Below are 13,697 nucleotides of genomic sequence, written 5' to 3'. Positions count from 1 at the left end.
GTGAATTTTGAATTCTCTGTATGTTTCTCTCTATTTTGGCGTAAGCTTTCAAGTAGTTGCTTCAGGTGGGGGGCTGTCTGTTAGCGAGGACTGGCCTGTTCCCCAAGGTCTGTGAGAGTGAAGGATTGTCCTTCAGGGTAGGTTGTTGATGATGCACTGGAGAGGTTTTAGTTGAGGGCTGTAGGTGATGGCTAGTGGTGTTCTGTTACCTACTACAAGACAGGTCCAACAAAGAAAATAACAGAACACCACTAGCTGTCACCTACAGCCCCCAACTAAAACCTCTCCAGCGCATCATCAAGGATCTACAACCTACCCTGAAGGACAATCCCTCACTCTCACAGACCTTGGGGAACAGGCCAGTCCTTGCTTACAGACAGCCCCTCAACCTGAAGTAACTACTCACCAGTAACTACACATCGCACAACAAAAATACCAGCACAGGAACCAAACCCTACAACAAACCCCGGTGTCAAGGGACACCATCATAGGACCTAACCACATCAGCCACACCATCACGGGCTCTTTCACCTGCACATCTACCAATGTGATATGTGCCAGCAATGCCCCTCTGCCATGTACATTGGCCAAACTGGACAGTTTCTATACAAAAGAATAAATGAACACAAGTCTGACATCAGGAATCATAATATTCAAAAAACAGTAGGAGAACACTTCAATCTCACTGGTCACTCAATAACAGACCTAAAAGTGGCAATTGTTCAACAAAAAATCTTAAAAAACAGACTCCAACGTGAAACTGCAGAACTGGAATTAATTTGCAAACTGAACACCATCACATTAGGCCTGAATAAAGACTGGGAGTGGTTGGGTCATTACAAAACCTAAACTTAATTTCCTCAATACTAATTTCCCCCACTGTTACTCCCACCTTCTTGTCAACTGTTTGAAATGGGCCACTCTCATTACCACCTCAAGTTATTTTTCCCCCCCTTGATATCCTGCTGTTGATTGAATTGTCTTGTTAGACTGACCTCACACTTGGTAAGGTAACTCACATCTTTTCATGTATTTATACCTGCTTCTGTATTTTCCACTCCATGCATCTGATGAAGTGGGTTCTAGCCCACGAAAGCTTATGCTCAAAAAAATTTGATGGTTTCCAAGGTCCCACAAGGACTCCTCGTTGTTTTTGCTGATACAAACTAACACGGCTATGTCATAAACAGATAGTTAAGGGTTAATGTCTCTTTTACCTGTAAAGGGTTAGCAAACAGTGAACCGGACACCTGAACAGAGGACCAATCAGGAAACAAGATACTTTCAAATCTCAGTGGAGGGAAGCCTTTGTTTGTGTTTTTTGGGTTTGGCTTTGTTCTCTCTGGGTCCTGGAAGGGACTAGACGTGCAACCAGGTTTCTTGCCAATCTCCCTGCTACAGTCTCTTCTATATTCAGAATAGTGAGTATTTAGTAGAGAAGGTGGTTATAGTCTTTTGATTGTTTTCTGTATTTGCAAATGTGTAGTTTGCTGGAAGTATTTTAAATTGTATTTTTGCTGGAGGAGGCTTTTTCTCCAGTTTCTATAAGCTGACAGATCCTGTAACTTTTACTTTTTTCTTTCTTTTTATTAAAAGTTTTGTTTTTAAGACCTGTTTGATTTTTTCCCCTGGTTGAGGCTCAAGGGAATTGAGTCTGTACTTAACAGGGAAGGGGAAGAGAGGGGAGAAGGGGGAATCCCTTTGTTTAGATTCACGGAGCTTGAATCTGTCTCTCTCTCCAGAGCCCAGGGAAAGGAACACCTGGAGGGGAAGAGCAGGGGAGGCAAATGGTTTATTCCCCTGTGTTGTAAGACTCAAGGAATTTGGATCTTGGGGTCCCCAGGGAAGGTTTTTGGGGGGACCAGAGTGCCCCAAAACACTATATATTTTTGGGTGGTGGCAGTGTATCAGATCTAAGCTGGTAATTAAGCTTAGCGGAATTCATGCTGGTACCCCAATTTTTTAGACTCTTAAGTTTCAGATTGGGGAAAGATACTATGACAGGCTACCACTCTGAAACTTTTCTCTATTTTATTTCCCCTGAAAAAGCTCTCCCTGTTGCTGAAGATATGCAGGCCTGAGGGCAGTCTAGCACAAACATGATGCTTTGCAGGGATCTGAGTTTGTCTTTCAGTGGCAAGGGCTACGAATGCTGAGGAGGCAGCATGCTCAACTCCTGCAGGACAAGGAGTGCCTCCTGTTGATCTCCAAGGGTCTCTGGTGGATTTCAGGACTAAGCAGAATGACAAGCTATGGAAGGAATTGCATTCAGTCTCCTTCCAGTGGTGCAGGGGTGATTGCTTGCAGCTGATATCTCACTCCTGAAGTTAACCAAGGCTGCAAAGGTCCAGCTCCAGCATGCATGTGGCTACAGAAAGAGACTGTATGCTGCTGCCCTGTGTGCTGCTATGGTCCCTGCTGAAGTAATTGCTGAGTGATGCAGCAAAGTTTCCTTCTGAGGGGAAGTAATAAAGCAGCCCTCCCAAGAAACCTTTGGCAGAGGATTGCAGGTTAGCTCCAGAAAATTTTTCCTAGAGATCTCTATGGAGGAGTCATGGGACATCTCATTCTGCATAAACAAACTTTTCTGCGGGGCCCCCTCTACCTAGCTGTACAAGGCAAAGAGAAGCAGATAGAAACTGTTCCTGTGTTGGTTATTTCACTGCCTCTTGTAGCCCAGTTAAAAAAGCAGAACATGACCAGATGTGTCCCTGTAGTATTGAAGCAGAGATATTACCAGAGATTTCCTTCCCTGCATCAGGCTCTGCAGAGCTGGGTTGCTGGGACTGACTAGACTGCTCACGACTCACAAAGAAGTCCTGACTTGCCTTGCTATTCAATCTCCCTTTTGCCTATCTACTATCCTCCTCTGCCTGCACTTTCTCATCTAGCACAGCATCTGCTGGGTTCACTCCGGTGGCCAGCTACTCGAGCCCCTCCAAAATATCCAGGGGGCTCTTGGCAGTAGAAGTGGGGTTGTCTCTGAGAATGGTATGTAGCTCCTTGTAGATGCAGCATGTCTGCACTCTGCACCAGAGCATCTCTTTGCCTCTCTTGCCTTCTGGTACGCCTGCCTCAGCCCCTTCATTTTCATGTGGCACTGCTGGGTGTCCCTGTCATAGCCCTTCCCCACCAGGCCTCAAGCGATCTGGCCATAGATCTCAAAGTTCCTGCAGTTGGAGTGGAGCTGTGACTGCACAGCCTCCCCACCCCACAGACTGAGAAGATCCACCATCTCCCGTGTGCTCCAGGCAGGAGCATATTTGCTGTGTGGAACTGGCATGGTCAGCTGGGCAGTTGCTCTCCACACTGAGCAAATTTAAAAGCAATTTTAAAACATCCTGGGGCTTTAAAGGGGGAGGGGCGTTCACCTGTGTACTTGGCTGTGACCAGAGTGGTCATGGTGGGCATTGTGGGACACCTCCTGGAAGCCACTTAGGGCGATGTAAGCAATGCAGTGTCTACACTGACACTGCATCGCTCTAACTACGGCGCAAAAAGCTCTATGCCTTTCATCCAGGTGGTTTTATTAGGTTGGGGTAGCAGGTGAGTTAAAGCAGCTGAAGGAGCACAGCAGTGTGTACACCTCCATAGTTAGGCCAGCATAAGCTGCCTTACACCAACTTTGTAGTGTAGACAGGCCCTAAGACTTACCAATGTGCCTAGATTTGTACCAGAAATAGGTAGGAATGGCCTTGCTGTCGTACCAAGGAATTTTTGGCCCTCTCACTGTGCACTGTTACCAGAATGATTAAACACTGGCTGTCACTTGTGCTACCTTTCTTTCATATTTGAAAGATAGGTTCAACTCTTGTAGGTGCCCCTATTGGCTCTGATTTACCCCTTAGATACACATCCACTAGTGCCATTGGCTTCACTTGCCATTGCAAGCAAACAAGCTTCTGAGGGGGTAGTCAGGCCCATTAACTCTACTCTGAGGTTGTCATGATCCATAAGAATATTAATGCAGTGTTCTCTCCTTTTCTGCCTTCCTTGTCTTTACTTGCCTTAATGTCACTCTATGCATATGCCTTCCTGAATTCCACTCTAGAAACCAAGTTTCACCCCTCCATTGCCACAAAATCCAGCTCTTCTGAGTGGCGGTACAGTATGCCAGTGGACATGAGCCAGGGAGTACCAGCCTCATATCGGATCAGGTACCTGCTTTATACAGTGTTGTAAATAGAGGTACAGTTTAGGGGAGAAGCAACATCTAAAACCCCACTAGGACGCAGAGCTCTTTCTGCAATGCCTTATGCAAGGGAGAGAGTTTTCCATGCAGGCAAGAATTAGCAAACTCAGCACGTTGGGCAGAGGCAGTGCTTGGAGTGTCAGCCTCCATTGAGGTGTAACCTTCCTGACCTTTCTTCCCATGAATGTGAGGGGGAATCTAAGCTCCCATTTGCGCTTACAACCCCCACTCTGCTTTCCCTTGGCTGAGAAATGGCCTCTGGCAATATAGGGAGCTTTATGTATGTCACATGGTCTGACTGAGGGCTGGAATTCCTCAGGGCTTCCCTGACTTTGATACAGAAACATATTGTGCATTTGGATTCCATTTCATTCCTGCTCCTGATGTTTTTGCCTTCTCTTTACCAAGCATCTGCGGAGGTTTTCTCTCTTGCAGTGATGAAATCAAAGTCATAGCTGTCTTCCTCTTGCTTCCATTCTTTTTTGTAAGACTGCTTTATACAAAGCATACTGAACTTCTTTTCTTTATTTCTAGTTCAGCATCTTGCCTCGAATGCATGAGGAAAAAGGTTTGCAACTCTCCAGCCACACACATGAACACAACTCCTATGGATGGTAAAACCATGCACACTTATATGTGCATTGCACACACAACCTTCTATCACACACCTCTGCCCTCAAAGGCAGATATGTACAGACTTTCATACATGTCACATTCATGGAGCAAGCGTGAACTCATATATGCCTGGTGCATGTATAACATCTATGACTCTCTCAGCCATGTTGCCTGCATACACACAGATTTCAATATTACTGGACCATAGAGCAGGTGCTGGACAATTTTGTTTTTAAGGTGAGGTAGGGTTTTGGCAGGGGGACAGAGGGTAGGATATATATATATTTAATAGCGTAAATGAGAAATGAACTCCGTTGCATTCCGTGGAATTACTCTTGTGTACATTTAGTGCAAATAAGGGGTAAATCAGGCCTATTCTCTTTTATCGGTTTTTAAATGTAGGGTATGGAGTTGCACAAGTAGAACTCAAGGCAGGATTTAGGTCATATTGTTTGTACTGTACAATATCAACAATATCGATAGGCAAAGTTCTGAGCTGCCTAATGGCAACTATTCCTAGAAAGTGAGTTGTTTGATGATTACAGAGACTGCCATAAAGGGAATCCAGTGAATGAAACTGTACATTATGTGGAGTGCTTGTTAGCACTTTTGGATAATGCCTCACTAAAGCAACATGATGAGCCTTTCACTGCACAAGATCTGGGTTATGTGTTGTAGGGGAAAAAATAAAGTCCTGGTCTAATTCTTACCTGTCCACATCACAAAACCGCTGCATGATTTGGTCTAACTCCCAGTTCAGAAGGTGACCAAGTCTGGAACAACAGACTGTACCGAAGGATGAGACAGAGATGCAATGCAGAAGCTCAGGTAGTGCTAACATATGGCTCTAACCACGACTAATTGTCTCTCACGTTGGGCACTAGAATTCCCTCAAACCACCCAAATCTCCCCTCTATTCAACAAAAACACCTCTGTTACTCTGCTACTCGCTAACAAACACAATTTTGTTATTACCAATGTACCTGAGGAGGAAGAAAGAGCCTAAATGTTCCAGTGCTGATATTTCTGATCCTGTTTGTCTGCACTGGTTCCTGACTCTAGCACTGCCTGTGGGTGGTGCTGTTAATTAGGTGTGACATTCCCCAGGGTACAAGGTGGACTGCTGTGTCCTGTTAGGAGCTTTTCCTTTGCCCCTGCCCTGGTTCTTATCATGCAGACAGAAAGCAGAAAACCAGAAGTCCAAAGTGCAGGCATTGCAATGTTTATTGGGGTTAATCAAGCAAGCATATTCATAGCTCCACACACCAGTAAAGCCTTTTTCCCAGTGTCTCAGTTTCCCTTTCCTTAGCAGGCATAATTATACCTATAGTGCATGCCTTTGGTCCCACTCCTTACAACTTATAGTCATATTCCATTTTGGAGGGTCTGGGGGCTTCAATACTACCTCTTTTATACCTTATGGGAGGGATAGGGAGGGAGGTTGTGTACTGGCCAAGGCCAGGCTTTTCTTTGGCTTGTAGTGTTTCTTATACCTTCCCCCTCCATCACCCTTGTCCTTACCAACTGGTTGCTTGACCTTGTCTTGAAATAAGAGTCAAGGCAGTCTTCAAGTGTACACTTGTATATTATATTCCCACTATACCCAACAACACTTTAACTCTCTTCTTTATCTCCTTTCATTGTACTAAAAGCCCCATATGGTTGTGGGAAATGCAACATAGAGTCTTTGTTCACACATTTTAGTAAGGACATAAGAGTATCAAACCCAAAATTCTATCTCAGGCTAACAAACATGCCCTTATGCAAACATGTCCCCTCAACTCTCAAGCCTGTGATGCCTTTTACACAGCTTTTCTGGTGAACAGCAATCCCACTGGGCTCTGCTCATTCACAGCCACTAGCATGTAAAGTCACTCCCAGATGAATACATGAATGCTATGCCCAGCCATCCCTGAGTTACATACAGGGCACCCACCACATATCCCCCGTCCCAGCCTTACTTCCCAGAAATGTGTGTCTTGTACTACTTACTTGCCCCCTGGACAGTACAAGCTCATAGAGAGTTTGTCATTCGAACACTGGTAATGATTATGCATCAGCTGTTTATCCAGTAGAGGTTCGTCACACACTTTAATCAAAACACACATTGGTTAAGATAAAACAATAAGATAGATTTTATCTTTCCATAGTTAATAAATGTAAGTGATTACAAGGTGATAAGACATAAAAGTCAGAATTGGTTATAAAAGAAATAAAAAGATAAAAACATGAGCTAGTCCCTAAAAACAAAAAAAGGAGTTTTTCTCACCAAAAGCTTACAGCTTTCTTTATTAGCTGGAAAACCTCCAGCCAGGACCACTTACCCAGTTCAGTGATGCTGCTTCTGTCTTTTAAGTGATCTATCTGCCACGAGTAGAGATGGAGGGGAAGAGGTGAGGTGGAAGTCACTGTCTCTCATTCTTATATCCCACTCCCCTCTTTGAGGATTACCCCCCACTGGGGTACAGACAAACAGTCTCTGGTGTATGTGAGGGTTGAAGCATTTCTGGGAGGAAATGTAAATATTTTGTTTATCCCCCACCCCGGTGGGTGAATGGCCAATTAAACGGGTCATGGCCCTTTAGCACCTTGCTGGAGTGTTAGGGTGTCTTTGTCTCTGATAAATTGGTTTGTGCGTATTACCCAGAATGATAACATATTTCACTAACAATCATACAGTAAAATCTCATAGCTTTACACACAGTATTGTTATACACATCTTAACAGGTCAGTGATGTTCAGCAGAGTATGAGTTTTCAAATGATATCTCGCAAGGCACACTTTGTACAAAATATGTCATAACCTTATAAAATAATAAATAATAAAATAATATAAAAAAATAGCGAACTTGAGGTATAGGATGTCACCGTAGGATACATATACGTAGGATAAGGAGAAATGCAGGAAGAGCCTAACACCAGCAGGAAGTCAGCAGCAACTCCAGGCAGTTAGACCATTTAAAATCTTAACTATAATATTAAAAGTCCATCTTCAATTAATGTACTCAGGAAAGGTCACTTGCCATTACATGCACAAAGAGGTGTGAGCAGAAGCTCTGAACTCTATGCTAAGCTATTCAAGATGCTGAAAAGGATGGCTTCTGGCAGTGGATAATTGCTGAAAAATGGATAAAAGTAATAAAAATTGCAGGTTTGGTGACAACTGATGATGGCCCTGTCCTAACTCCCTTCAGATTACTGAGGTATTTGGGCTCTAAATCCTCTAGGAAGATCTGCTCTCATTATGATAATTCCAACAGATGTTTGTATTTATCCCTCTCTAGCCTCCTGTATAAAAACAACGTGCTGTATGCTATGCCTCAGTGACTAGCGAAGTACCCGAGTAGTGATTGTATGTGCTCCCTTTGTTTTGTGGTGGTGGTCTTAGTGTGGGCTTGTTAATGTGTTAACTGTTCTTGTGCTGCCTTCCTTGCAGCCGGTGGCATGCAGGGAGGAAGGGAGGGATGGAAGGAGGAGGTGTGTCGGGTGGGGGAGGAATTGTCTCCCTACCATTGAGTGTTAGAGATACTGGACTGCTCTGAGCTGTGGGACAGCCTATGTAAGGGTATTGTAAATTAGAACTGCCCCCAAGACTGCTGTAATTTGTTGTGGGGGCCATTCTATGTGCTTAGGCAGCCTAGAATCTGAGTGACACATAAGTGGTTTAAAGCCACCTTTGCTGCCTAACCTCCTGGGCTCCACGTTCAGCTTCTTGGGTACTAATTCTGTGTCAAGCATAGTGAAAAATAGTTTGATATCCCCATAATCCCTAGTGGGTATCTGTCCACAAAAAACTCCCTGAAATTTAGTACAATTTAGTGTTGTTGGCAGTCTCCGCTCAAGGCCCAGAAATGCAGCGAGAGCATGTTGCCAGTGAAGACCGAGAGAGACATTGGCAGATGGGTGAAATGGGGCTCTAGGATTGAAATGAGAGTGGATGCATTGGCAGAACTGAGTGAAGGAAGCACGCGTAGTAGCTGTTCAGTTGTCCGAGTCTAGTGATTGTTGTTGTTCCTATTACTTCCATAAGCACTAAAACTCAGCAGCAACAACTTAAACAACATGAAAGTAAAGTGCCTGACAGCTCTGAGGATGGATGTTGTTGGCAGATTTTTACCCAAAAAGACGCACAGATTATCTCTGTTTCTAGTGATTGGCACAGCTGGATGTTGCCACTTTTACTGAACTAATTCGACTTTCCCATATGCAACAATTCCTTCCCTACAAGGGGTGCAGCTTAAGGAAATGTGGACACAGCATGGCAGTGGTAGCTCTGCTGAAGAGAGCAGCAAAGCCATCCTCAGTTCCACCCTTGCTACTTAGAGCATGGATTGTTTGTTTGAAACATTGCAGCATACTTAAATATCTTTGGAGGGTAAATTTTTAAAGTGAGCAGAGATGGGGCCACAACACAGACTTTCTAAAAATGAACAATGCAATTTGGCAATAAGAAGCTAATTAGTTCCATGAGTCTGACATTTCCTTCCTTTCTTCCTCTCATCTACTTGCTTTTTTCTCGCTTATGTTGTTCTAGGTTCATCAGTGACTCAGTTGCTTGCCCGGGACCTAGACAACGACCGTCTTGTGTTTGGTGTGGTCGGGGAGGAGGCCAGCCGGTTCTTTGCAGTGGAAAGCGTGACTGGAGTTGTATGGCTCAGGCAGCCCTTGGACAGAGAGGTAATGTCATTTGCTGCCAGAAGACAAGCTGCTACACCTTGATGTGTTTTTTGTCAGAAATATTCCCTGTGGAAGGCATCTGATAACTGGAGCGCAGGGGTAAATGGAGAGGATCTTGACCTGTCATAAACAGATAGCTAAGGGTTAATGTCTCTTTCACCTGAAGCACCTGACCAGAGGACCAATCAGGAAACCGGATTTTTTCAACTTTGGGTGGAGGGAATTGAGTGTCTTTTGTCTTTGTTTTCCGTCTGCCTGCCGGCTTTCTCTGAGCTTTGGAGAAGTAGTTCTACTTTCTAGTCTTCTGTTTCTAAGTGTAAGGACAAAGAAATCAGATAGTAAGTTATATGGTTTCTTTTCTTTGGTATTTGCATGAATATAAGTGCTGGAGTGCTTTGATTTGTATTCTTGTTGAATAAGGCTGTTTATTCAATATTCTTTTAAGCAATTAGCCCTGTATTGTATCACCTTAATACAGAGAGACCATTTGTATTTTTTTCTTTCTTTTTTATATAAAGCTTTCTTTTAAGACCTGTTGGAGTTTTTCTTTACTTCAGGGAAATTGAGTCTGTACTCACAGGGAATTGGTGGGAGGAAGAAATCAGGGGAGATCTGTGTGTGGGTTGGATTTGCTAGCCTGATTTTGCATTCCCTCTGGGGGAATAGGAAAGTTCTTTTTTGTTTCCAGGATTGGGAACAGAGAGGGGGATCACTCTGTGTAGTTTCACAGAGCTTGTGTCTGTGTATCTCTCCAGGAGCACCTGGAGGGGGGAAGGGAAAAAGGATTATTTCCCTTTGTTGTGAGACTCAAGGGATTTGGGTCTTGGGGTCCCCAGTGAAGGTTTTTCAGGGGGACCAGAGTGCCCCAAAACACTCTAATTTTTTGGGTGGTGGCAGCAAGTACCAGGTCCAAGCTGGTAGCTAAGCTTGGAGGTTTTCATGCTAACCCCCATATTTTGGACGCTAAGGTCCAGATCTGGGACTAAGGTTATAACATGAGTGGCAGCCGGTGGGATATAGATAGAATCCAGAAGCCAGTAGGAATATTATATTTTTCTTTTCTCTGCTAAGGGCTTTTTAGCAGAGAGAAACAGTTTGGTTTTTAAAGGGAACCAGAGAGAAATTTTTTTTTTCTGCTCTCTCTGGCAGTTTGTGGCTTGCATGTTAAGCAGAAGTCGTTAAGGACTATTAACAGTCTTTTGTCACACAATAGCACTCCCATTGAGAGTCATACCAGCACTATATGAATGCAAATAAAGTGGTTTTTCAGGTTTACTTGACATTGAAGATTAGCTAAAGGCACTGTTGCTAGGCAGACTTCAGGAGGCAACAAAGAACCTGCAGTTCAGAGGATAAACACCGGAGGGCACCCCAACACAAGAAAACAGGAATCATGACTTCTAAGGCAAAAATTAAGGCCGAAGAGCAATTCAAAGAAGCTGAACACAGGCGACAAATGGAGATAAAAGAAAGAGAAGAACAAATCAAAGAGGCAGCACACAAAAGAAAACTAGAAGAAGAAGAGTTGGCCCACAGAAGAAAGCACGAAGAAGAAGAGGCAGCCCACAGAAGACAGATAGAACTCCAGAGGGAAGCCCATCAACAGGCCATGGAATTAGAAAAGGCTAAGCAACAGACTCCAGCCAATCCTAACAACCCATCGCCCATTATTGCTCCACAGCACAGGAAATTTCCCACCTACAAGGCAGGTGATGACACCGAGGCCTTCTTGGAAAATTTTGAAAAAGCCTGTCTTGGGTACAGCATCCCCGAAGACCAGTACATGGTAGAATTAAGGCCACACCTCAGTGGACCTTTAGCAGAGGTGGCAGCTGAAATGCCTAAGCAGCAAATGAATAACTATAAACTTTTTCAAACCAAGGCCAGATACAGGATGGGGATAACCCCAGATCATGCCCGTCGGCGCTTCAGAACCCAAAAGTGGAAACCAGAGGTGTCATTTCCCAAACACGCCTACTACATTGCAAAAAACTATGAGGCCTGGCTAACAGGAAACAACATTCAAACCTTGGAAGAACTGAACCTCCTCATACAAATGGAGCAGTTCTTGGATGGTGTTCCTGAAGACATCACACGGTACATACAAGATGGAAATCCCAAAGATATCGCTGAGGCGGGGGAGATTGGAGCCAAATGGATGGAACTGGCAGAAAGCAAGAAAGCTACTGTCAAGGGGAACAATTACCCCAGGGGGCACACAGACCATAAACCCTACAACCGAGGACAGCCAAAGACCCCACATACCACCCAAGTAAAGCCACAGATACCCTACCCTTCAACCTCACCAGTCTCCAGTAACTCACCTCGGCCCAGTGACCCATCAGATGGAAGATGCTTTAAGTGTAATGAACTGGGACATATCAAGGCCAAGTGTCCCAAGAACACCATGCGAGTGCAATTCATTACACCACCATCACACCATAGATCCCCAGGCCCGGATGCCTCTCAAATACCCTTGGAGCGAAGGGAAAATTTGAGAGTGGGCGGAAAGAAGGTTACTGCGTGGAGAGACATGGGGGCACAAGTGTCAGCTATCCACCAATCCTTCGTTGACCCCAAATTCATCAACCCAAAGGCCAAAGTTACAATTTACCCCTTCATGTCACAAGCTGTAGACTTGCCTACAGCTCAACTGCCTGTCCAGTACAAAGGCTGGTCAGGAATGTGGACTTTTGCAGTCTATGACAATTATCCTATCCCCATGCTACTGGGGGAAGACTTGGCCAACCAGGTGAGGCGGGCCAAGAGAGTGGGAATGGTTACACGTAGCCAAACCAGGCAAGCTTCCAGACCCATTCCTGTTCCTGAACCGTCCACAGAGGCCCCGTCTGTGTTACCAGAGACCCAGACAGAGGTAGTGGACCCGGATTCCATGCCTACCACTGAAACAGCCACAGCATCTCCAGTCCCAGGCCCGGAACTGGAACAGCAACCAGCACCAGCAAGTGCAACCACATCTTCAACCTCAACGCCAGAGGGCGCCAGCAAGCCAGAACTGGCAGAAGCAAAAGACAGCCATACCCAAAAGGCTCAGCCAGAGCCTGAAATACCCTCAGGTGCACCAGCGGAGAGTGGTTCACCAGCAACAGAAACAACCCCATCACCTACATCGCTTCCAGAGGGACCAAGCCCAAGTCCACAGTCTGAGGAAGAACTGGTGACCCCAGCCTCAAGGGAACAGTTCCAGGCTGAGCAGGAAGCGGATGACAGCCTTCAAAAAGCTTGGGCGGCGGCACGGAGCACCCCACCGCCTCTCAGCTCTTCTAATCGATCCCGGTTTGTTATAGACCAAGGACTTTTATACAAGGAAATTCTTTCTGGTGGACACCGGGAAGAATGGCAGCCGCAAAAACAGTTGGTGGTTCCAACTAAGTACCGAGGGAAGCTCTTAAGCTTAGCCCATGATCATCCCAGTGGCCATGCTGGGGTGAACAGAACCAAAGACCGGTTGGGGAAGTCCTTCCACTGGGAGGAGATGGGCAAGGATGTTGCCAAGTATGTCCGGTCTTGTGAGGTATGCCAAAGAGTGGGAAAGCCTCAAGACCAGGTCAAGGCCCCTCTCCAGCCACTCCCCATAATTGAGGTCCCATTTCAGCGAGTAGCTGTGGATATTCTGGGCCCTTTCCCAAAAAAGACGACCAGAGGAAAGCAGTACGTACTGACTTTAGTGGACTTTGCTACCCGATGGCCGGAAGCAGTAGCTCTAGGCAACACCCGGGCTAACACTGTGTGCCTGGCCTTAACAGACATCTTTGCCAGGGTAGGTTGGCCCTCCGACATCCTTACAGATTCAGGGTCTAATTTCCTGGCAGGGACCATGGAAAAACTGTGGGAAACTCATGGGGTGAATCACTTGGTTGCCACCCCATACCACCATCAAACCAATGGCCTGGTGGAAAGGTTCAATGGAACTTTGGGGGCCATGATACGAAAATTCATCAACGAATTCTCCAATAATTGGGACCTAGTGTTGCAGCAGTTGCTGTTTGCCTACAGGGCTGTACCACATCCCAGTTTAGGGTTTTCACCATTTGAGCTGGTGTATGGTCACGAGGTTAAGGGGCCATTACAGTTGGTGAAGCAGCAATGGGAGGGGTTTACGCCTTCTCCAGGAACTAACATTCTGGACTTTGTAAGCAACCTACAAAGCACCCTCCGACACTCTTTAGCGCTTGCTAGAGAGAACCTAGAGG

General features: G+C 45.4%; 1 protein-coding gene across 1 annotated transcript in view; it reads left to right on the top strand.

Moving 5' to 3' along the window:
* Window positions 1-13,697, top strand: part of CDH23 (cadherin related 23) — a 561,993-nt gene that overhangs the window by 154,214 nt on the left and 394,082 nt on the right. Inside the window, exon 4 of the mRNA XM_050959265.1 lies at window positions 9,341-9,483. Within this exon, the coding sequence (XP_050815222.1) occupies window positions 9,341-9,483 (143 nt within the window). The remainder of the gene's footprint in view (window positions 1-9,340; window positions 9,484-13,697) is intronic.

The sequence above is a fragment of the Gopherus flavomarginatus genome, chromosome 6, assembly GCF_025201925.1.
Source record: "Gopherus flavomarginatus isolate rGopFla2 chromosome 6, rGopFla2.mat.asm, whole genome shotgun sequence".
In the NCBI taxonomy this organism is placed as follows: Eukaryota; Metazoa; Chordata; order Testudines; family Testudinidae; genus Gopherus; species Gopherus flavomarginatus.
This window is presented reverse-complemented; position numbering and strand designations above follow the sequence as displayed.